We start from the raw sequence: 26100 nt of genomic DNA on the forward strand, positions 1-26100 counted from the left end.
TGGAAGGACCTACTCCGTCCTGTATCACTAAATAAATAAATAGAATTGGGTTGGATAACTCAAAAACCAAGTGGACCTATTGTACTAAAAAAAAAGATGCTTACTGCTTTGAAACTAGAATTCATCCAGTACACGATGGCTAAGTGGTCAAAAGTTCCAGCCTTACACCAGAAGGGGAACCTCATTTTAAGAGTATTAAATTGCCTGGACACTGTGGCACGATAAAACATGGGGCATGTGACATAAGCCATTTACAACACAAGCTAGTGATTAGGTTAGGGTTAAACTGGGGTTGTCGGGGTTTGCTGGGGCGGTGCAACTCAAAGGGCCAACTCTGTGCGGCACCTCTAAATAAATAAATAACCTACAAGATTAAATAACTAAGTTATTTAATACTGAAGAACAATAGAACGAAGAGCAAACTGAGTCTCACCTGAGTCAGGATTTACACTACATTGCTAAATCCCTAGTTACACTGCTAAACAGAAAGTTTAGACCATGAATTCAACTTTGATTTTCTTTCAGGCTACTTGACTTTTTCTAGCATATGATATTTAATAACTAAAATTCCCTTTCCATAGTCTCCGACAACGACCACGTGTTTAGCCAGAGAAAGCACCCAAGTAAACATAGAAACATAGAAAATAGGTGCAGGAGTAGGTCATTCGGCCCTTCAAGCCTGCACCGCCATTCAGTATGATCATGGCTGATCATCCAACTCAAAACCCTGTACCTGCTTTCTCTCCATACCCCCTGATCCCTTTAGCCACAAGGGCCATATCTAACTTCCTCTTAAATATAGCCAATGAACCGGCCTCAACTGTTTCCTGTGGCAGAGAATTCCACAGATTCACCACTCTCTGTGTGAAGAAGTTTTTCCTCATCTCGGTCCTAAACAGCTTCCCCTTTATCTTTAAACTGTGACCCCTCGTTCTGGAGGGGTCTGGTAATTACAGGTAAAAACCTGCTGGTAATTACAATCAGTGGCCACTTTATCAGGTACACCTGCTCGTTAATATAAATATCTAATCAGCCAATCATGTGGCAGCAACTCAATGCATAAAAGCATGCAGACATAGTCAAGAGGTTCAGTTGTTGTTCAGACCACACTTCAGAATGTTGAAGAAATGTGATCTCAGAGACCACATTTGGACTGTTGATGCTAGGCAGGGCAATTTTCACACACAACAGTCTCTAGAGTTTACAGTGAATGGTGCAGAAACGAAAAAAACATCTAATGAGCAGCAGTTCTGTGGGTGAAAGTGCCTCGTTAATGAGAGAGGTCGGTGGAGAACGGCCAGACTGGTTCAAGCTGACAGTAACTCAAATAACCAACAGTGATGTGCAGAAGAGCATCTTTGAATGAACAACACGTTGAACCTTGAAGTGGATGAGCCCTGTAGCAGTAAAAGACCATGCCGGGTTCCACTTCCATGCCTAATGAAGTGGCCACTGAGTGTATGATTATACAACAGGAAAAATAATTTGAAAAATAAAAATCCCTTTCCATTGACTCCCACAATGGCTACATGTTTAGCCAGAATAAGTAGCCAAGTAAACACAGGGAACAGATATTAAAATGTTCTTTTTATATAAACAATGACGATCATACACGTTAGACATTTGAAGAATGCTCATGACTACCTTAAACCAATAAAGAAATTAACAGGTAATACTCTAAAAGTAAGAATTAAGGAATGGTGCAAAAATATTAAGTATAATGTTTACAACACGGAATTATAGTGTAAGTATCTTAATGTCCTGCAAGAGGACCATGACCTTGTCGTGGTCTGGGGGCTTGCGTGCCTCAATGACCGGAGAGCTGTGTTGGCTGAAGTCAGGGCTCAAAGTGTAGAGGCTAAGAGTGGTCCACTGGTCGCCCAAGTTCAGAGGTTTAGCTCAGGGCTAACAACCCTGACTGGACAAAAAAAAAATTGTTACTGAAACAGCAATGAAGAATCCTTCTACATCTGAGTGTGACGGTATTCCTGAGTCTCCACCTGTGAGAATGTGAAGAGGGTAAGGGGTACGTGTAGAAGGGATGGGCGAGGAGTAAGTGTAGCAAAATATATAGACAGGATCAGGGAAAGGATATGTCATTGGGGAAGTGTAATAGAACTGGGAAGAGGTAGCTAAAATAAGATTCCAGACAGCATGTGGCAACCACAAAGAAGAGGAACCTTGCGATCACAAGACAATGTGTTCGGCAAAGTATTTTGAGCTATATACCCATTGAGTGTTTTGCGTGCGTCCATTCCCATTCAAAGTATTACGCTTGCGTCTATGCTTATTCCGAGTATTTTGCGTGCTTAGCTATGCAATAGCCAATCAATTGATGGATTTGAATCGGTAACCGTATTTGCGAATGTAGTACCCTGCTTTTGGGTATATGTATGACCTTTGTAAACCGACAAATTGGGAGTTGGCTACCTTACGCCCGAAGTGCGTAGGGCTGCGAACTCCTCTCTGAATAAAAACCGTTTCAGAGGTAATTTCATGTCTCTGGTGTTTTTCCTCAACTGAGCAGGTTAATAATTTCAGGTTGACACCAGGACTTGCATGACTGACAGTAGTGAAAACCGAGAGGAATCTACTGACACGATGAAGGAATCTGTGAACACCGTCAGAGATGGAGGAACTTCATTGCTGCCCTAATCGTCAGGAGAGTAATAGGCAGCTTAAAAAAAAAATCTTACCATACATTAAATATTCAAACCTTAACTGCAGCCTGTGCTGAGAGGGAGTAAAAGAGAACGTGAGAGTGAGATACACATGCACAGAGAAAAAAGGAACATTTTCCCACCTGACTTGTTATATCGCCAGGTCCGATCTCTCTTAACAATAAGCCCGGGGTGACGTACAAAACGGATGCCAAGACTGGAAACACCATCTTCTTGCAAATCTGTTGTCTCCTCTGTGTGTTCTGGCTCTAACCTGCCACTAGATAGGAGCACATACATCAAAGAAATGCATGCAACATGTTGAGTTTTTACTCGAACGGACCTCAGCCACGTGAAAGCAAGCTATGTTAACCTTATATTTCGTCTGGGTAGCCTCCAACCTGATGGCAATGAACATCGATTTATTCCTTCCAGTAAAAATTTCCCTCCCTCTCTCCTGTTCTTCTATTCCCCACTATGGCCTCTTATCTCACCTTCCTATCACCTCCTTCTAGGTTCCCCCCTCTTCCCCTTTCTCCTATGGTCCACTCTCCAAACAGATTCATCCTTTTCCAGCACTTTATCTTTTCAACCCACCAGACTTCACTTATCACCTTCTAGCAATCCTCTTTTCTCCCCCCAATATTTATTCCATAGACATTGCCTGACATGCTGAGTTCCTCCAGCATTTTGTGAGTGTGGTGCTGTGTTAACCTTACCCATCATACTCAGCTGCAGACAGACAGTTCTTGACCTTGCATCTTACTACTGGGTAATGACGGAAATCTATTTCCTTATGCTGGACGGGACTGAGGTATCACCCAGCACTGAGCTGGCCAGACATCAGAGCCACAGGAGTAGAAGGCGACCACTCTGTTCAGCACTGCCAAGCCACCGCAGCTGATCAACACTGTAACTCATCTCTCTATCATGGCTCCATTGTCATTACTAAATTGAAAAAGAAATCCCTCAATCTTAGTCTGACATTTTCCATTGGAACCTAGGTCCATAAGCCTTTCCTATCCACAGAGATCAACATTTAACAGTTGCTAGCAGACATTATCCCTGAATGACTGGACTCTGATTTTAAGGTGCGCAACCTCGTTTTGAACTTCCCCAAGGGAAAAAGCATTTCCCGCTGTATCCTGTCAACCCATTTTGTCATCGTTTTCACAGGTTGATCTATGGATCTGTATAACCTGTGCTATAGAAAGGGAAGTTGAGTATTCAAATCACCCCATATGTCAAGCGTGTCCCAATTTTCATATCTACATCCAGCCCAGAAATGACTGAATGATTTAAGAAATTATGGCTTTTCGTTTGTAGGGTTGTTCGCCGAGCCTGGAAGTTAAGTCACAAACATCTGGTCACCAGTCAAAGTGACATCATCAGTGCGCTATTGAATGTTGCTTCAATCGTTGTGAGCACTGGCTTCTCAGGTGTCTGTGGCTCACCCCTCAGCCCTGGTCCACAGACACACCAGTCTGTAAATTGCATCCAGTTCAATAAGCTTGTTAATAAGAGTCCTCCGTTGAGAACCAAGCTTGCCTTCCAATTTCCTTTCTTTTGCCCCATTTGTCGTTCAATCACATCCAGGAATACAGGGCAGTGGAGACTAGTGGCCAGTATAACAGCCAACAAATCAGAACAATGAGTCAGACCAATATAAACATGAGCACTCGGCAATGACAACACTCAACTGCGCACTGATGATGTCACCTTGACTGGTGATGAAACATTTGCAACCTCACCTCCAACTCGGTAAACAACTCTACAAACAAGCAGCCAACCCAATTTCAATTATGGCTTTTTATGCATATGTATTTTAAATTGCTTTACCACTTTCAAACATATCTTCAGCTGCTAACTCGGGAATTCCCTCCATAAACTTTTGAACTTCTAGTACCTCCTTTAAGGTTCTCCTTAAAACCATCCTGTCCTATCAAATCTCCATTTCATTTCCTATCAATATTTTGTTTGACACCAATGCTGCAAGAACCCTTGGGACATTTTACTAAGTTGGAGAGGTTCTATAGATATCACACGTGATCTTGGCCAAATGGCCGAAAAGTGACTTTTTTTTTCCTGTGAGAGTTATAAAATGTACATCAGTACAGACCCTTCTTTCCACCATGTTCTGCTAACATTTTAACTTATTCTAAAATTAATCTAACCCTTCCCTCTTACAAAGCCCTCCATTTTTCTATCACCCTTGTGCAAGTCTCTTAAATGTCCCTAATGTATCTGTCTCTACCTCCCCTGGCAGGGCATCCCAGGTACCGCCACTCCGTGCAACAAAACTTACCTCTAACATCCCCCACATACTTTCCTCCAGACACCTTAAAATTCTGTCCCCTTGTAATAGCCATTTCGCCCTGGGAAAAAGTCTCTGGCTATCCACTTGATCTATGCCTCTTAGCATCTTGTACACCACGAGCAAGCCACTTCTCATCCTCCTTTGCCCCAAAGAAAAAAGCCCTAGCTCTTATCAACCTAAATCCATAAGCTTTTAGCACAAGAGGATTCCTAGTAAATCTCCTCTGCACCGTCTCTAATACATCTACATCCCTCCTGTAATGAGGTGATCAGAACTGTTACCTGAAGTGTGGACTAACTAGGGTTTTATTCAGCTGCAACATTACCTTGCTGCTCTTGAACTCAATCCCCTGACAAATAAGGCAAAATAAAAGAAATTATAGACATGTTAGCTTGACTTCAGTGGTTGGTAAGATGCTGGAGCTCAGTATTAAGGATGAGGTTTTGGGGTACTTGGAGGCACATGTTAAAGTACGCCAAAGTCAGAATAGTTTCCTAAAGGGGAACTCTTGCCTGACAAATCTGTTGGTATTCTTTGAGGAAATAACAGGCAGGAAAGACAAAGGAGAGCCAGTGGATATTGTTTACTTGGATTTCAGAAAGCCTTTTGACAAGGTGCTCCACATGAGGCTGCTAAACAAGAGCCCAATGGTATTACAAGGAAGATATTAGCATGGATAGAAGATTGGCTGACTGGCAAGAGGTAAAGAGTGGGGATAATGGGGGCCTTTTCCTGGTTGGCTGTCAGTAACTACTGGTGTTCACGGGGGTTGGTGTTGGGACCACTTCTTTTCATCAATGATTTGGATTAAAGAATTGATGGCTTTGTGGCCAAGTTTATGGGCGATACGAAGATAGGTGGAGGGGCAGGTTGTGTTGAGGAAGAAGGGAATCTGCAGAAGGACTTAGACAGATTAGGAAAATGGGCAAAGAAGAGGCGGAAGTGCAGGGAAGTGTATGGTCATGCACTTTGGCAGAAGGAATAAAGGTGTAGACTATTTGCTAAACAGGGAAAAATTCATAAAGCAGAGGCACAAATGGACTTGGGAGTCTTTGCATAGGATTCCCTGAAGGTTAATTTGAAGGATGAGTCAGTAGTAAGGAAGGCAAATGCAATTTAAGAAAGGATATACTGGCATTGGAGAGGGTCCAGGGGAGGTTCACGAGAATTATCTCAAGAATGAAAGAGTTAACATATGAGGAGCATTTGATGGCTCTGGGCTTGTATTCGCTGGAGTTTAGGAGAACGAGGGGAAATCTGATTGAAACCTATTGGATATTGAACGGCCTAAATGAGTGGATGTGAAGACTATGTTTCCTATAGTGCTTCTAAGACCAGAGGGCAGAGCCTCAGAATAGAAAAATGTTTCAGAAATGAAGAGGAATTTCTTTAGCCAGAGGATGGTCAATCTGTGGAATTCATTGCTACAGATGGCTGTGAAGACCAAGTCACTGGGTATATTTAAAGCAGAGATTGATAGACTCTTGATTAGTAAGGGTATCAAAGGTTACATGGAAAAGTCAAAAGAATGGGGTTGAAAGGGATAATAAATCAGCCATGCTTGAAAAGTGGAACAGATTTGGTGGCTGAATGGCCTTATTCTGTTCCTACGTCTTATGAAAACCAACACACCAATATGACTTCTGAACAACCCTATAAACTCGCATAGCAACTTTGAGTGAGCTGTTGATGTAGGTCCCAAGATCCTCCTGGTCCTCTACACTGCCAAGAATCCTGCCATTAACCCTGTATTCTGCCTTCAAATCTGACCCTGTGAAGCGAGTCAACTCTATCTGGAACTAGAATGAGACTAAACAATCTACTTCATATAAATGATTGACTTTGGGCACGAAGATGGTTGACGGAGATATACTCTGACATTTAATTATCTGAAAGAGCACTAGAATAGCCAAAGCACTGAAAACTTCAGACTTGGTGCCGGCAAATGGGATCAGCAGAGGTGGGTATGAATGCTCAATACAGAGACAGTGGGCCAAATTGCTTGTTTCTACAGCGTATGATTCTAACCCTCAAGCCCTCAAATAAGAAGGTAGTCAGTGATCAATCTAACAGGCGTCCCATTACGGGGAAGGTGCCAGAATAAAAAAGGGAGAAAGGGGAAGGAAGCTGGAAGGTGATAGGTGAAGCAGGTGAGTGGGAAAGGTAAAGGGCTGGAAAAGAAGGAATCTGATAGGAGAGGAGAGTGGACTATAGGAGAAAAGGAAGGAGGAGAGGACCCAGGGGAAGCCATAAGCAGATGAAAAGAAGTAAAAGGTCAGACTGAGGAAATAGAAGAGGAGGGGAGGTGGAGGGAAAGTGTTTTTCTTTAAACCGGAAGGAGAAATTGATATTCATGCCATCGGGTTGGAGGCTACCCAATCTAAACTGTTATTTATCTCTTAACCAAAAATACCCAAGAAAATAAATCCCAAACTGGTGGTTATGAAAGCCTACTGTCCATTAACTGCGATGTGTCCTACAATAGAATGGTGAATCTGCTGTTGAAGCACTTCACTGGCTGAGCAGAACTTGGAACAATTAGATGCTGTTTTCATTATGGAATTGTGAAAGGAAATATGCAAATGCAAGCTTTTACTTGATTATTCAGTCAGAACTGAAATACATTGTAGAGGATGTGTAAATGACAAGAGAGGCTTGATTCAATCAGATTCAGAAAGAAATTATCCTTACAAATAAGAGGGGCCCAGATCGGCAACAGATTCCGGCTCCGGGTTCAGCCGTGTCCGCAGGGTGGCTCCATATGTGGATCCGATGTGCTGTAGCGCACTGCTGAGATGGGACAGTAGAACTGATACCACTTCTTTCTCCTTTGAAGGGAGGAAATACAGAGAAGGAAGGTAATCAGTGAAAGCAGTGTTGATTCACTCAAAGTCAAGGGGAGCGATTTTTGTTATTATTATTCTAAACAAATGTACTATTTACTTAATTATTATAATTTGTCTTCTTTTGCACATTGGTTGTTTATCAGTCATAGTTGTGCGTAGTTTTTCATTGATTCCATTGTATTGCCTTGTTCTACTGTGACTATCCACAAGAAAATAGTGGCAGATATGTACTTTGATAATAAATTTACATTGAACTTTTTTTTGGGGGGGAATAACGGGATGCAGGGCCACCCCAGGTTGGAAACACCCAATTCATGTACATGGAAACAAGCGTTTTGGAGCGGGATGGACTTACCAGCTGTTGCAGAGCTGCAGGCATCGTCTGCCTTGTGGGAACTCGGTTCATGGCCATTTCGGACTTGTGAACAGTCTGAGTTACAAACCGAATCAGAATCAGATTTATTATCACTGACATACGTCGTGAAATTGTTGGTTTGTGGCAGCAGTACAGGGCAAGGCAAAGATACTACAAGTTGCAATAAGATATAAATAGTGCAAAAGAGGAATAGTGAGGTTCATGGGTTCACGGACCGTTCAGGAACCTGCTGGCAGAAGGGAAGAAGCTGCTTTTAAAACAGCTGAGTGTGGGTTCTCTTTAGGTTCCCGTACCTCCTCCCTGATGGTACTAACAAGAAAAGGGCATGTCTCGGATGGTGAGGGCTCTCAATGATGGACATTGCCTTCTTGAGGCACCACTTTTTGAAAATGTTTGCAATGGCAGGGAGGCTTGTGATAAACCTGGCTGAGCCTACACCCCTCCGCAGCCTCTTGCGATCCATTAGAGCCTCCACACCAATCAGAGATAAGCCCACTCAGAATGCTCTTCAGGGTACATCTGTGGTATTGTTCTAGCCTTTGGTGACACAACAAATCTCCTCAAACTCCTAATGAAGTATAGCCACTGGCGTGTCTTCTTCGAGACTGCATCAATACGTTGAGCCTAGGATAGATCCTTTGAGGTGTTGATGCCGAGGAACTTGAAGGTGCTCACCCTTTCCACTGCTGACCCCCTCAATGAGGAGTACTGTTGTATTTTCCAATTGGAAGAATGGTAATTGGATAACTGAATGGGCGGTCCTCACGTTCTTAGGTGCTTCACAGGGTGGATTCAATCAACCCTAATTAATCTTCAAAGGGTCCATTCAGGAGCCTTACCGGGTTCCCGTTCCCAGGGATACCATGGAGACTGGGCACTGCGGCCTCTGGCGAGTTTCTGGTGGCGATGTTGGATTCCACAGGCATGCACGCCTTTCGTCGTCTGATCTGCTTCTTTTTCCTGGAATCTAGAGGAAGAAGGGCCACAAAAAGAAATCATAGTTTCTTAAAGGACAGCTCCATGATGCCAATTTCTCTTCTGTTTTGTTCTCTGTAGAGAACAGTAAACCTTTCTTGTTGACCATCTATCCCATTGTCCTTTAACTATTGTAGTGGCTTCTACTGCCTTTTTCAGACTCATAATAGTAAATAAAACTCACCACCTGTTTTTTTTTTGACAATTTTGACAAGAGCACACGTTCTTGCTGTCTAACAAACTTATCGTACTACTTCAACATTGTTCATGATTTTGAACTCCTGATTTCTGTCCTAACCTTCACTTCACCACAGAGGACTGCTTCTCAAATTTCTTCCCACAATGTAAAAATTATCACAGCAAGAGATTTTTGTTTGACTGCCTTTTCCAATATCTGTCCCTTTAATAGACCCTATTGGAGATTTAGTAAGCCTTCCAAGTCTAAATCTAGAGCCACAAATGCAGATTGTCATTAGTGGGGATTTGGCTCTTGGTAGGGTCACCCATGCACACCAGGTCAAAGGGTAGAAGACAGAGCAAGAGTAGTCCACCAGTCCTCCAAGTTCGGGGGTTCAGCTCAGGGCTAACAACCCTGGACTGGTAAAACAAAATTGTAACAGAAACAACAATGAAGAGTCCTTCAACATCAAAGTGTGGCGGTATTCCTGAGTCTCAATTTGGGACTTGTATGACTGACAGTAGTGATAGCTGAAAACCACTGACAAGATGAAGGAAGCCCTGAACACCACCTGAGATGGAGGACCTTCACTGCTGCCCTAAATGCCAGCGATGTAACAGGCAGATTAAAATACAAAATTATCATACGCGTTGCTGATGAGGGAATTAGGAAAATATTCTCCAGTCAGAGTGGTCCCGTAATCACGTTAGTAACTGAGGCAAACACTGTGGTTTTTAAGGAGATGTTTGATAAACTATTGGGAAGAGAAAGGAATGAATAGGATGACATATAAGGGTGGGGGAGAATAATCAGGGTCAGGTTTGAGTATTGCAAATACTGTGCAATTATTTGCATATGTCCCTGTATGGTGAACAGGGCATCAAATGTCAGTTTGCTGTCATTAGACACTCGATGCTGAGAAGTGAATATCATCGTTCTTGACTGAAATCCAAACAGTTACTGCCGACCTGTGTAGTGGCTTCCTTTTGGTCTGTGATGTGCACATATGCATTGAAGACTTGTGGGTATGAAACAGCTTCGTTTATAATGCAACACGAAAGCTTGCAATCCAGAGCTTGTTCTATCATTGAAAGGGGCAAATTTGCACCTGAAGGCATTAAAACTGGAGAATAGTAACCACTCTCAAACACAGGAATCTATGCAGATGCTGGTAATCCTGAACAACTCACACAAAATGCTGGAAGAACTCAACAAGTCAGATGGAATCTATGGAGGGAATTTTTTTTTTAAATGTTTTGGGCCAAACCCTTTTATTTTGCAATGACTATTAGATTTTAAGGCTAATTTCCCTATCCTCCCAACAATTTTCTCCCTCACTCTTGAAGATGCTGACTTTTTAAAATTACTCTGAATCTATCCAACTTAACTGGGCTTACTCAGGGCTGGTGTGAAATAAGAGTAAACAAAAAGAGCACAGATTCCATCTACGAAGTAGATTTTCCAACTCCTCTACTGATATAAACTAAAAGGACATTGACGGATACCTCGCTGGCACATCTTCCCACAGTCATTTGGTTCACGAGTGGCCACGTTCATGCCTCTTAAGCACTGCAGGGAGTTCTGAAATGTAAATAAGTTTCAATTAGCAGAAGATGAAGTGATGCTGTCAGGTCATTTGCATTCATCCAGAATGCAGAGGTGACCTTCATGCTGTTTTGTGTGGTAGCACTCCTCCCTCCAACCCACTTCACAGCGCCTGATGTTACCGTGAACAGGTTAATGGACTTCAGTGCCAATCACTGCTTAGACGAGAGCTCTTTACTCAGATGTCCTGCTCCAGACGTTGGAGAACAAAATCTAACCCAATGCTCCCTGTCCCCTACTGACAGTGCAATGTAGTCAGGGAAGTACTGTCTTTCAAATTAATTCAAACACGAGGATGTCTACAGATAATGGAAATCCAAATCAAGACACACTCTTAATGCTGGAGGAACTCAGCAGGCCAGGCAGCATCTATAGGAAAGAGTAAACAGTTGACATTTCGGGCCAAGACTAAAAAGGAAGAGAAAATGTAGAGTAAGAAGGTGGGGGGGGGGAGGAAGTAGTACAAGGTGGTAGCTGATAGCTGAAACCAGGAGAGGGGAGGGGGATGAAGTAAAAAGCTACTTTCCCCCTTCCCTTTCTGCCACGGTCTTCTGTCCTCTCCTATCAGATTCCCCCTTCTCCAGCCCTTTATCTCTTTCACCAGTCAACTTCCCAGTTCTTTACTTCACCCCCAATAAGAACGAGTCATGACCTGGGTGATGGGGGTCCTTAATAATGGATGCCACCTTTTGAGGCATCAAAATATTGTGTTCTGATTTGGTTGCCTCTTTGTAGGAAGCTTTAGAGAGGGTGCAGAGATGACCAGGATACCACATGAACTAGACAGCATGTCTTACGAGGATAAGCTGGGGATTTTCTCTGGAGTGAAGGAGGATGAGAGATGACTTGATGGGGGTGTACAAGATGATAACGCACAGTTAGAGTGGATAGTCAGATTTTTTACTAGGGTGGAAATGGCTAATACAAGGGGGTATAATTTTAAGGTGATTGGAGAAGAGTATGGGGGATGTCAGAGGTAGGTTTATTTACGTAGAGAGTAGTGGGCACACAGAATGAACTGCCAGGGGTGGTAGAGCCAGATACGTTAGCGGCATTTAAGAGATTCTCAGATAGGCACATGGATGATATAAAAAAAAATGGAGGGCCTTGTAGGAGATTAGATTAAGAGGTTAGAGATGTTTAAAAGGTCAGCACAAGTTTGTAGGCCAAAAGCCCTGTACTGTGCTGTAATGTGTTATGTTCTATGCTCCACAAACAGCAATGTGATAATGACAAGACAATCTACTTCAGTGACATTATGTCTGCATTGAGACAGCATGATTAGAATATCAGTGAGTGAAGAAATCTGAGACAATAACTGAAGGATAGTAGTGAGGAGGAATAATCAGAATATCAAATTCAGATAATCAGCAGCTATATTTCATTACGAGTTTGAGATCTGGCAAGTCACCAAAGTCTCTAGAAAATTCGACAGATGTACCATGGAGAGCATTATGACTGTCGCATCACCGTCAGGTATGAAGGGGTCACTGTACAGGATCAGAAAAAGCAGCAGAGCTTTATAAACTCAGCCAGCTCCATCATGGGCACCATTGAGGACATCTGCAAAAGGTGGTATTCATTAAGGATACCCACCACCCAAGACATTCCCTCTTCTCATGACTACCATCAGGGAAGTGTACCGGAGTCTGAAGACACACTCAGGAACGGTTTCTTTCCCATCCGCCATCAGATTTCCGAACAGTCCATCAACTCATGAACAATATCTCAATACTTTTGCACTGTGTTTTTTAAATATTTTGTACTGTAGCTTATTTTATATATTGCACTGTACTCCTGCTGGAAAGCAACTAATTTTATGACATGAAAACAGATTCTGATTCTGATTCAAAGCCAAATATTGTGGGCAGAAATTATAAGTAAAATTAGAAATGCTGGAAAGGATCTTTCAATAACCTGACATATTAATTCTTTTGGCTGCTTCTCAACACAGTACTAAAGGAGTTGAGCCCATTTTAATCTTCTGGACTAAGAATGGCTAGTTATGCACAAAGTAGTAACCAAAAGTAAAATTCTCAACTCAGCAAAAACACTTGGGGAGAAGTCAAACCTTCCATCCCATACCGACTACACATCAGCACATAGCAACACACATAAAATGCTATAGGAACACAGTAGGTCAGGCGACATCTATGGAAATGAATAAACAGTTGACGTTTCGGGGTGAAACCCTTCTACAGGACATGGCTAACTGTATCCAAGTCATTTGGTATATTTAAAGCCGAAGTTGATGGGTTCTTGATTAGTAAGGGGAGTCAAGGTTATGGGGAGAATGCAGAATGGAGGTGAAAGGGATAATAAATCAGCCATGATGGAATGGCAGAGCAGACTCGTTGGGCTAAATGTCTTATTTTTAACAATATTTTGATTGAAATATTGTGCGGAATAGGCCCTTCAAGCCGTTCCACCCAGCAAGCCCCGATTCAACCCCGGCCTGATCAAGGTACAATTTACAATGACTAATTAACCTACCACTGGTACATCTTTGGACTGGGGAAGAAACTGGAGCACCCGGAGGAAACCCATGTGGTCACGGGGAGAATGTACAAACTCCTCACAGGCAGTGGCGGGAATTGAACCCAGGTCGCTGGTACTGTAAAGCGTTGTGCTAACCACTACGCTACCGTGCTGCCCTCCACCTTACCTTAACCTGCTGCCCACATGGCGAATCTCTGCAGTTAGCTTGGGGAGGTGTGCTGCGCTCAGACCGATTACTGTGCGTGCTCTGCCTCAGCGGCTGTGGGATCAGGCGTACCTGCTCAGCACCTGTAGAACATGGAAACAACACTCAGTTTTAGAATAATTCACTGCAAATCCAGAACCTTCATGATGAAACATCAGGTCTCCTATGTTAGTTGTTCATTTAAAACATTGCAATACAAAAGCCAGCAAATGAACAGGGGTAAGCAAAACTGATCCAGGAGGTCTAATGGAGAAGGTGTGTTAGACAAGTTAATATAATATAGAGGCAGAAGTTAAATTTATCCTTTTATTTGTGAAAAGTACCAGAGAGTAGTGGATATCGCTCGAGGTGGAGGTTCAGGGACTACACAAGGGCAAAAATATTACAGGAGATGGAAATTTGGAGTAAAAACAAGATGATCTTTCAAGAAAGATCACAAATTTGAAACGTGAACTCCATAGACGCCCTCTGACTGAACATTTTCAGTGTTTTTAAAAACGCAAACATGAGGAAATCTGCAGATGCTGGAAACTGAAGCAACACACACAAAATGCTGCTGGAATGCAGCAGGCCAGGCAGCATCTATAGGAAGAAGTACAGTCGACATTTCAGGCCAAGACCCTTCATCAGGACACTTTTCAGTGTTTTCTCCTTGTTACAGAAAAAGGTCCTTCAATAAAGCTTGTTCACCAATCTGTGTTGCCTACAGGTCTTCTCCCTCTAGTGTTGGATACAGGTGCTGCCATAGTTGGATGCATCAGCAAGGGAGATGAGGCGGAGTACAGGGCTACGGTGGGAAACTCTGTCACATGATGCGAGCAGAATCATCTGCAGCTTAATGTGAAAAAGACTAAGGAGCTGGTGGTAGACCTGAGGAGGGCTAAGGCACCGGTGACCCCTGTTTCCATCCAAGGGGTCAGTGTGGACATGGTGGAGGATTACAAATACCTGGGGATACGAATTGACAATAAACTGGACTGGTCAAAGAACACTGAGGCTGTCTACAAGGAGGGCCAGAGCCGTCTCTATTTCCTGAGGAGACTGAGGTCCTTTAACATCTGCCGGACAACGCTGAGGATGTTCTACGAGTCTGTGGTGGCCAGTGCTATCATGTTTGCTGTTGTGTGCTGGGGCAGCAGGCTGAGGGTAGCAGAAACCAACAGAATCAACAAACTCATTCGTAAGGCCAGTGATGTTGTGGGGGTGGAACTGGACTCTCTGACGGTAGTGTCTGAAAAGAGGATGCTGTCCAAGTTGCGTGCCATCTTGGACAATGACTCCCATCCACTCCATAATGTACTGGTTAGGCACAGGAGTACATTCAGCCAGAGACTCATTCCACCGAGATGTAACACTGAGCGTCATAAGAAGTCATTCCTGCCTGTGGCCATCAAACTTTACAACTCCTCCCTCAGACACCCTGAGCCAATAGGCTGGTTCTGGACTTATTTCCACTTGGCATAATTAACTTATTATTATTTAATTATTTATGGTTTTATATTGCTATATTTCTACACTATTCTTGGTTGGTGCGGCTGTAAGGAAACCCAATTTCCCTCGGGATCAATAAAGTATGTCTGTCTGTCTGTAACCATCTATTGCTTTCTTCCTGATGTGCTTTTCTAGCTCCCATTAAAAATACCCATTTTATTTGCCTACCCTATTGTGGAGAGTTCCACGTTCTCACCATCCTGAGGTAATTTTTTATTTTACTGAATTCATTTCCCACCCCACTTATAATTAGCTTCAGTCGTGACTCAGTTAGCAGCATTGTTGCCTCCAAGTCACAAGGCTGTGGGCTTGAATCTCACTCCAAAGATCAGACAGCAAGGATCCAGCCCAACACTCCACTGCAGGACTAAAGGTGTGTTACACTATTGAGGCGGCTGTTGTCTAGATGAGATTTTAACCTGAGGACCGACCCCATGTTCTCAGGTGAACAGAAAATAGCTCACTGCATTATTTCAAAGACGAAATGGTTTAGGGATTGAATTGTCTTTTTCTGAAACAGATTATTTGCTCACTCTGATGATCCTTCTTGTGTTTTTGAAGAACAGTACAGCAAAGGAATAGGCCCTTCGGCCCACAATGTCTGTGCTGAGCATGATGCCAAATTAACCTCAACCCTTCCATATCCCTCCACTCCCAGCATCATCATATGCCCATCTTAAACACGAGGAAGTCTGCAAATGCTGGAAATCCAAAACAATGCACACAAAATGCTGGACGAGCTCAGCAGGCCAAGCAGCATCAAAGGAAAAGGGTAAACAGTTGACATTTCAGGCTGAGACCCTTCTTCACCACTGGAGAAGGAGGGGAGAAGTCAGAGGGAGGGGAAGATGAAGAACAAGGTGGTAGGTGATAGGTGAGGGGGTGGGGAAGTTGATTGATGACAGAGATAAAGGGCCAGAGAAGGGGGAAGAGCACCAGAGGGAACTTCTTCCAGCTCTTCACTTCACCCATCCTCCTGTCCTGCCACCTCGTACTTCTCTCTCCTCCTCCCATCTTCTTACTCTGACTTCTCCCCTTACTTTCCAGTCCTGAAGAAGTGTCTCAGCCTGAAATGTTGACTGTTTACCCTTTTCTGTCGATGCTGCCTGGCCCTCTGAGTTCCTCCAGCATTGTGTGTGCGCCTGTATTAAAGCCTCTTGAACACCGCTATTGAATCTGCTCCCATCGTTGCCCATGGCAGGGCTATTTTGCATTGTGCACACTAGTTTCCACTTTACCACAGCGACTATACTTCCAAAATACTTCACTGCAAATCACTTTGGAACGTCCTGAAAGGCTTTATAGAAATGAAAGACTTCTGTACAATTTTTTTTTAAACTTCTATTATGTCCATATACAGCCTGAGTGTACCAGAGAAACATTTTTACAATTTCTTATATACCTGCAATATTTACAATCTTTTCTTTTTGCATTACTAAGAATGTTCTGAAGATTTGGTTGCTTTATACCTAGACTATCCAAACTCAGATCGTCAGCCAGTTGAAATATGGAGAGAAGGTTAATTCCATGGGAACTATGCACTTTACGAGAGTGATAGAAAAGTACAGCACAGAAACAGGTGCTTTCACCCATCTAGTCAATGTCAAAGCCATTTAAATTGCCTACTCCCATCGACCTGACCCATCCCCATATCCCCACCATATCCATGCCCTCCATATCCCCACCATCCATGTACCTACCCAAACTTCTTTTAAATGTTGAAATCGAGCTTGCATGTACCACTTACGCTGGCAGCTCATTCCACACACTCACGACCCTCGGAGTGAAGAAGTTTCCCCTCAGGTTCCCCTTAAACTTTTCACTTTTCACCCTCAACCCATGATCTCTGGTTGTAGTCCCACCTAACCTCAGTGGAAAAAGCCTGCTTACCTTTACCTTATCTATACCCCTCATAATTTTGTATACCTTTATCAAATCTCCTCTCAATCTTCTATGTTCAAGCAATAATGTCCTAACCTATTCAATCTTTCCATACAACTCAGGTCCTCTAGACCCAGCAACATCCTTGTAAATTTTCTCTGTACTTTTCAACCATATTTACATCTTTCCTGTAGGTAGGTGACCAAAACTGCACACAATATTCCAAATTAGGCCTCACCAATTTCTTATACAACTTCAACATCCCATCTCCTGCACTCAATACATTGACTTATGAAGGTCACTGTACTTCATAATCTGCTTTCACATATCCCCATGTGATATGTACCCATTTTACAAGTTCATGTTTGAAAACCAAGGGAAAAATTATCCTTCTAAACCAGTGCTCATAGGTCACATTACTCAGAAGTGTCACTAACAGATACCTTAGAGCAGCATCCTTGTTGGCCACTGAACCTTCCAAAATGACTTCAAGGTAGATGGAGGAAGTAACAATGTGGGACTGCATGGCAGAGAGCACCTTGGCACAATCAAGAGACTTTAAGCTGACCCTTACTCACTAGCCCACCTGTGATATGCTTTGGAACATTAAAGATGCTTTCTAAAACCAAGTTTATTGCAATAGTCAGACTGATATTGTTTCCTTTTCTGTTCAAAAATTGGTGTTGCAACAGGATAGCACTAATAGCTGGGGGATAGAAGTAGTCAAGATAATTGGAAAGTACTTGTCGACGCCAAGCATAGGCTCCATTTGTACAGATTTCAGAAATCAGAGGACGAGAAGGCAGGTGTTCCAACTGTGTTCTCAACCAAACAATTCAAGATTTTACTTTAAGAGATTTACTTGTCACACGTACGTCGAAATGTAATGAAATGCAAAAATTAATGTAAAATCAAATCAGCACAGGTTACACTGTGCAGCCCAGAACTGTCGCCATGCTTCTGGTGCAACTCACTAACCCTAATCGTACAACTTCAGAAAGTATGGCTTGAAATTTTATTTATTTGGAGGTATGGAATGGTAACAGGCCCTTCCAGCCTAACAAGCCCGCATTGTTCACTTACACCCATGTGGCCAATTGACCCACTAATCCTTATGTTTCTGGAATGTGACAGGAAACCAGAACACACAGAGGGAAGCCATGTGGTAATGGGGAGAAGGTACAAACTTCTTACAGACAGTGAGAGGAACTGAGCCCTGATTACTGGCACTATAAATCATTACACTAACCGCTATACTACTGTGCCACCCGATATCAAATTAGTGAGGATTGTGCTGGGGACAGCCCACAAGTATCCCCATGCTTCCAGCGCCAACATAGAATGCCCACAACTCAACTGTACATCTTTAAAATGTGGGAGGGAATTGGAGCACCCAGAGGAAACTCAGATGATCATGGGCAGAATGTGTGAACTCCTTACAGATCAGCAGGAATTGAAACCCATTAACACTGTAAAGTGGTTGTGTTAACTGCTATTCCACCATGCTGCCTAAATTTAACAGCATGGTCTGCAATGACAACTACCTCACAGAAAAGGAGCAACAGATAAACTGCAAACACAAGAGATTCTGCAGATGCCGGAAATCCAGAGCAACACACACAAGATGCTGGAGGAACTCAGCAGGTCAGGCTGCATCTATGGAAATGAATAAACAGTCAACGTTTCCGCCTGAGACCCTTCCTCAGGACTGAAAAGGAAGGGGGAAGATGCCAGAATAAAAAGATGGGAGGAGGGGAAGAAGGCTAGCTGGAAGGTGACAGGCGAGGCCAGGTGGGTGGGAAGGGTAAAGGGCTGGAGAGGAAGGAATCTGATAGGAGAGGAGAGTGAACCATGGGAAGAAAGGGAAGGAGGGAACCCAGGGGGAATGAAAGGAAGGTGAAAAGAAGTAAAAGGCCAGAGTGGGGAACAGAAGAAAAGGGGAGAGGGGAAGGAATAATCTTTTTAAACCGGAAAGAGAAATCATTATTCACGTTGTCTGGTTGAAGGTGACTCAGGCGGAATATATGGTGTTGCTCCTGCACCCTCAGAGTGGCCTCACCTTGGCACAAGAGGAGGCCATAGACCGACATGTTGGAATGTGGATGGGAATTGGAATTAAAAACATTTCTCCACTGGGAAGTTCTGCTTTTGGTGAATAGATTGGAGGCGCTCAATGAAGCGGCCCCCCCCAATTTATGATGGGTCTCACCAATGTAGAGGCTGCATTGGGAGCACCAGACACAATAGACAATCTCAGCACATTCGCAGGTAAAGTTTTGCCTCACCTGGAAGGACTGTTCGGGGCCCTGAATAGAGGTGGGGGAGAAGGAAATAAGCTGAGGAACTCAGTGGGCTGAGCAACAACTGTGGGGAGGAAAGGAATTTTTGACATTTCTGTCCACGGATGTTGCTTGACTTGCAGAGTTCCACAAGAAGATTGTGTGTTACTTCAAATAAAATTTCCTCACTGCCCTGCCTGAAACAGAAACAACTAGATTGATTTTTTTTATATATGATTTAAATTTTATTGAATTCTTTTACAAATTTTCCCCGAACCCTTGAGTCAGTGTTGAAATTATTTAAATCCTAGCTTGCAAAACATAAAATTATCCATAAAATAAAAACAAACATGGCAAAAATAAATATCAATATAATAACTGTGTGTGTCTATTTAGACCTCTAATAACATAAAAGACTGTCATTCAGCAATATGCTTTCACCACTACCTTCACCACTATTTCCCCCTCCCCAGGAAACCTAAATATTTACCCCATTTTTGTGTATAGATGTCCAATCTATCAAACTGTTTGCAAGACATGCATTCAAAAGCTTCCACTTTGGCTATTTCTGTGGCCCACTCCTGAAACGGATGGTCCCCCCAAGTTCCTCCAACCTCTAAGTATAATTTGTCTTCCTACCATTATACTTGTCTGGATCCAGTTTTGACAGTGTTTATCCCCCAAGTAACCCAAGTGTGTCTCCCGAGGCAAAAAGTCTGGGGCAGAAAGGGAGTTGAATACCCAAAACTTCACCAATATACTTATGCATTATAATCCAAAATTCTTGAATTCTGGGACAGGACCAGAGCGCATGTACTAAGTCCCCTTTATCCGCCTCACAGCGCCAGCTTTCAGGGGTATTTTTCAACCCTAATCTATGTAACCTTGCTGGAGTCCAATAAAAACGTTATAGAATCTTAAAACTGAGTAAGGCGCACCCTCAGGTCTCTTGACATTGTTTTTGACATATTTTGCAAATCTTGTCCCACTCATTTGTCTCAAAAGTCACACTCAAGTCTTTTTCCCATGCTCTTTTAAAACCCAACCGAAATTTGTCGCCAGGGATTTGTGCTAAAGCTGAATAATAAGTTGAGGCTTTGTGACCTTTACCATATGCAGCCAGTACAGTAGGCAGTATCGTAGCAACTTGTGGGAGTTGCTGTGTAGAACCAAAAGCTGTCTAACCTACCAATTCCTCTTCATCCACCCACCCTCCCTCCTTTGGTGTGGATGCCAAAACTTGTTGCAGCATTCCAACCTAGCTTGACTTGGGGATTAATTTCATTAGGGTGTTCACCAGTGCTCGGCGAACCAGTGTTCAGCCTCACTAATCCGTGTCAGCCTAGTTTCCCCATTTGAACCCATCCTGCCTACCTGCGTTTGACCTGTTTCCCTCTCTCCTTGGTTCTACCATTGGGCGGGAGGTGCAAGAGAGTCTTGGGACCCACACCACCAGGTTCAAGAACAGTTATTGCCCTACAACCATCAGGCTCCTGGGCCAGAGGGGACGGCTTCACTTGGCTCAGCGCTGAACCGACGCCACAGCCTGTTCTCACTTTTATGATTCACTACAGCACACTTTCTCAGTATTATTATTTTATACTTTTTTATGATTTGCATGATTTTGAACACTGGACATTGGTTGATCTTTCTGTAGGGCTTTTTCAGGGATTCTATTGTATTTTCGTATTTTCCTGTGGGTGCTTTGCAAGAATATGAATTTCAAGGTTGTGTATAGTGATAGAAATTTACACTGATAATAAATTCACTTTGAACATCAAACTTTATTGTTAGATTTAAATCCTCATCATCCTTAGCTCGCAGCACCATTCACCACAAACACAGCACCAGTTCCAGAAGATGGCTGATTATTGCAAGTAGAGATGGCCAATAAAAAGCTCACCTTGACAGCGATGACCCTATCCCGTAACTAAATACGTGCTCAGTGCTGAACCACGTCTTACTATTTGCGCCATCTGATCGAGGTCTGCAGTCATCGACACAGCACTGAACTGACTAACCTTGGTGGCTGTGGCTGGACTGGCTTTACTCACTCATGGCTGTGGACTCCTTTTAGGGGACTCTACACATTGATGTCTAATGTCTTGCGTGTTAAGTGTTCACTTTGCGGTTTGCTTGATCTGTTTTTCCCCTCACATCTGATGTTCTTGTGTGGGATTTTTTCTCATAACTGTTTTTATGGTGTTATTTTGTTTAGTGGCTGTCTGCAAGACAACAAATCTCAAGGTTGTATACTGTATACCCTACTTTGATAGTAAATAAATGTATTTTAAAATATAGGATAGTTTCAGCAAATTCAGTACCAACCAACTCAAATTCATCTGAATGGTAATTGGACCTTAAGCCTGAAGTGTCTCACATGTTGCTCCTGACATCCAGACTCGGAGCTGCACTTAACGTCAGGGTAATGTCACAGTTAGCACGACGCTATTACAGCTCAGGGCATCAGAGTTCGAGGTTCAATTCCGGTGCCGTCTGTAAGAAGTTTGCACGTCCTCCCCGTGGAATGTGTGGGTTTCCTCCCACAGTCCAAAGACGTGTTGGTAGGTTAATTGGTCATTGCAAACTGTCCTGTGATTAGGATGGGGTTGAATCGTGGGTTGCTGTGGCCACATGGCTCAAAGGGCCAACTCCACATTGCATCTCTAAATAAATAATTGTTTAACTAATGCTTAGATTCTGTTGACATGCTGTGCTTAAAATTAACAGGGTCAAAAGTTTGAAAAGAAGGATGTTCTTCCTACACTACGGAGTTTATGGCAAAGAAAATAGCTCATTCAGACTACTAGGTCCATATTCATAATCAGCTTCCTTCGACTTCAAATTCAAAGTAAATTTTATTATCAGAGTACATATATGTCACCATATACAACCTTGAGATTTATTTTCCTGCGTGCAAACTCAGCAAATCTACAGAAAAGTAACTAACAGAATCAATAAAAGATCAACCACAGTGCAGAAAACAACAAACTGTGCAAGTGCAAATATAAATAAATAGCAATAAATAATTGGAACATGAACATGACAAAGAGTCCTTAAAGTGAGATATTTGTTTGCGAGAACATTTCAATGGATGGACAAATGATTGTAGTTATCCACTTTTGTTCAAGAGCCTGATGGTTGAGGGATAGTAACTGTTCTTGAACCTGGTGGTGCAAGTCCTGAGACTTTTGTACCTTCTACCTGATGGCAGCAGTGAGAAGAGAGCTTGAATGCAATCAAATAATACTAAAAACACAAGAATTGGCCTCTGAGCCCTTTGAAGCCTAAGTAAATTTATTATCAAAGTACGTATATGTCACCCTGAGATTCATTTTCTTGCAGGCATTCAGAGTAGAACACAGAAATACAACTGAATCAATGAAAATTTACACACAAAGACTGACAATCAATGCACAAAAGACAAACTGTGCAAATACGAAAAAACACTGAGAACATGAGTTCTGAGTATTCAAACCTTCATCATCGTTCCGTGGGGAACCATAGTAGCATAACGGCTAGTGCAGCACTAATACAGCTCAGGGCAGCGGAGTTCGGAGTTCAATTCTGACGCAGTCTGTAAGAAGTTTGTACGTCCCTTCCTGTGAACCGCGTGGGTTTCCCCCCCGAGTGCTCTGGTTTTCTCCCACAGTCCAAAGAAGTTCCAGCTAGTAGGTCAATTGGTCATTGTAAATGGTCCTGTGATTGGGCCATAGATTCTATAGGTGGGCTGCAGGGCGGCGCAGCTGGTTGAGCCAGAGGGTCTGTTCTGCACTATTGCGTCAAAATAACTAAAAATCACCTCAGCCCAAGCTTCAAACCTGGATCATCATTCAATTAGGTCACAGTTGAACTTTACACCATGTATCTGTCTTAACTTGGTAAGGAAAGAAATATGATTTTATGTAAAATAAAGTGAAAAATCTGATCTCGTCACCAGCCATGGTGGCTAGAGAACTGACGTATCTGTGACAGGAAAGCATTGAGAGGGCAACAGAACCAAGGCAGGTATGTGGAGTTGAAGTAAAGGTCAGATCCAAATTAATTAGCCGAGGGGGGTAAAAGTTCCTCTCATCTTTCAACACTAACAGATGGTCTGCCTATGTTGGAGTTTCCCACTTGGGGAAGTAAAAGAGGACAGCTGCATTGGGTGTTGAACAAAGTGTCGAGAGATAAAGCAAATGGTACCTCTATCTCTCTGTGATTCAGTGCACTGATCCAATCCTGCTTCATCCCCCGGAGATTCGTTCTGCTGTGGATCCTGGTTTTCATCTTCTTCCATAATTCCGGATCAGCAGTGGCGGCGCTGGCAACACTTAAAAGACAATAAGTAGGCAGTTGAAAGGATACCATGGAATGAGGAACACGATGTTGCACTGGGACATGTCCCTTCTAGGCAGCAAAGTCTAAATGTCAAGTAAATACAGTCTTGGATCAATCATAATGGTTAATGTAGGAGGAGTGATTGATGGCTCTGGCCCTGTATTACTGCAGTTTAGAAGAATGAGGGGGGATCTCATTGAAACCTATTGAATATTGAAAGGCCTGAATAGAGTGGATGTGGAGAGGGTGTTTCCTATAGTGGGGGAGTCTAGGACCAGGAGGCGCCACCTCAGAATATAAGGATATCCCTTTACAACAGAGATGAGGAGGGATTTCTTTAGCTATTGGGTGGTGATTCTATGGAATTCATACTCAAAGATGGCTGTGGAGGCCAAGTTATTGGGTATATTTAAAACAGAGGCTGATATGTTCTTGAGAATGGGGATGAGAGGGAAAACAAAAAATTGGCTGTGATGGAGTGGTGGAGTAGCCTTGGTGAGCTGAATGGCCTAACTCAGCTCCTTTGTCTTAAAAGTCTAATGGCATACAGGACCTCAAGATATAGGAGCAGAATTAGACCATTCAGCCCATCAAAGGTCAAACGAGTGCCACAGAGGCGTAGCAGTTAGCACGACGGTATTATAGCTCGGGTCCTTGGGAGTTTGGAGTTCAACGCTGGCATCCTCTGTAAGGAATCTCAGTACGTCCTCCACGTGGAATGTGTGGGTTTTCTCCAGGTCCTCCAATTTCCTCCCACAGTCCAAAGACATACTGGGTAGGTTAACTGATATTGTAAATTGTCCCAGGAATGGGCTAGGGTTAAATGTGGGTTGTCAGGGTTTGCAGGGCGATGTGGCTTGAAGAGCCTATTTTGTGCTGTAACTCTAAATCAGGGGTTCCCAACCTGGTGTCCAGTGACCCCTTGCTTAACAGTATCGGGCCACGGCATAAAAAAAGTTTGGGAACCCCCTGCCCCAAATAAAATAAATTTCACTGGTATTTGGGCCACTTGGATTAGACAGCTTGGAAAAATTCTTGCTAGTTTTAGATTACTGTTCAAAATCACTCAGCTTTTTAAGATGAAGAAAATTATGAGATCTCTTCAAAAAGTTCACTACAAGTCAAAGCATATACTAAATGTGACAACCATTATAGTAACAATGGCTCTTGTCCAACCCTTACACATTACTGAGATTCCAATAATACATCTAAAGAAGCTGATCCAATCTACTTAAAGAAGCACTCGTCTGCTTCTTGGGTGTTACTCACAACTTATTGCCTCAAATTACTAGCCATTACCACAAGTACTGCAGCATTAAACAGGTTAAGTTGCTGAGACCATAAGACTTAATTTTAGGTGAACCTTAAAACCCTATCACTGGTTACTTTGCATGGTTCAGACAATCAAAAATGATTGCTCTTTACTTACATCATGGAGCAATATTAGGATATAGTCGTTATCACCATTGCAGTGTGGCAGCTTTGAGACCCACCAGGGGAATTTTGGGGTCTACAAGCTTTGTTTATTTTTTTTCTACTGGGATGGGGGGGCAGAGTTAATATCTTTTCTTTCAACAACTCGCATGGACTTCCTGTATTTCATGGCTATCAGGACAAGACGAATATCAGAGTTGCATTGTACATGCGTACTTCGACAATAAAACGAACCTTTGAACATATCCATCTCGGAACTGTAGCAGAGATCCTTTGCTACCACTAATTATTTTTGTTAAGGATTACAGAAAAGAATATTGGCACCCTAACTTCAGGAACGTCCTTGTGTTTTCACTACTTGAGCCAATCATTTGCATTTACCTTAATTTATTAGTACAAGTGAGAGCAAGTGTAGGAATTAGCCGGCACTTGGTAACCAGCAAGAGCATGGCTTTCTTTCAAACATCTACATCTAATGAAACCCGTGTCAGAAATGCATGATCAAACACGATAGTACAACACTAACAGAGATTGTATTACCACAAATCTTTCATATCAGATTGGCATAGAATATCCCATGAGCTTAGACTGAAGACAGAAGAAAGCCAGTTACAACAGTTCAAAAAAGATGCTGCCGTGTTTCTCTATAGTCTGACGTGCCTTATTTCAGTACTGCACTTATTAGTTGTGATGCCCTGAAACATTTTGAGTACTGGTAAACAGATAACATAAGCTCAGGCACTCTGTGTTCTGCTATTAGCGCATTCCTTAATTGTACATAGAGACCTAAAGCATGCACATAAATAAACTCTCATGAACCTAAATATTAATCTGTGGCCAATGGAGAACATTGCAGTGCTGTATCTCTACATTTAAAAAAATGAAATCATAGGTAGAACTGCTCGTCTAGAAAATTGCTCAGCTTTTCCTCGTACATTTGACTTTTAATGACTGAGGTGTTTACCTCCACTTGTTAGTGTTAATTATATAGAAATATGAAATTCCTGATGCTAGACCCGAAGTTTCCTTTC

The 26100-nt window shown here is 42.7% G+C and overlaps 1 protein-coding gene across 4 annotated transcripts in view; it reads right to left on the reverse strand.

The window, feature by feature from the left end:
* The window catches only part of scaf1 (SR-related CTD-associated factor 1), a 70016-nt gene that overhangs the window by 26306 nt on the left and 17610 nt on the right, over positions 1 to 26100 (reverse strand). For 2 of the 4 annotated variants that reach the window (XM_073034103.1, XM_073034104.1), the window contains exons 2-7: positions 23501 to 23627; positions 13623 to 13744; positions 10858 to 10933; positions 9039 to 9166; positions 7669 to 7805; positions 2804 to 2940 (exon numbers count right to left, since the gene is read on the reverse strand). In XM_073034103.1, coding sequence (XP_072890204.1) covers positions 2804 to 2940; positions 7669 to 7805; positions 9039 to 9166; positions 10858 to 10933; positions 13623 to 13744; positions 23501 to 23594 — 694 coding nt within the window. In that variant the 5' untranslated portion in view covers positions 23595 to 23627. The remainder of the gene's footprint in view (positions 1 to 2803; positions 2941 to 7668; positions 7806 to 9038; positions 9167 to 10857; positions 10934 to 13622; positions 13745 to 23500; positions 23628 to 26100) is intronic. The other 2 variants (XM_073034106.1, XM_073034105.1) reach the window with 2 other exon arrangements.

Source organism: Hemitrygon akajei, chromosome 31, assembly GCF_048418815.1.
Source record: "Hemitrygon akajei chromosome 31, sHemAka1.3, whole genome shotgun sequence".
Lineage (NCBI taxonomy): Eukaryota > Metazoa > Chordata > Chondrichthyes > Myliobatiformes > Dasyatidae > Hemitrygon > Hemitrygon akajei.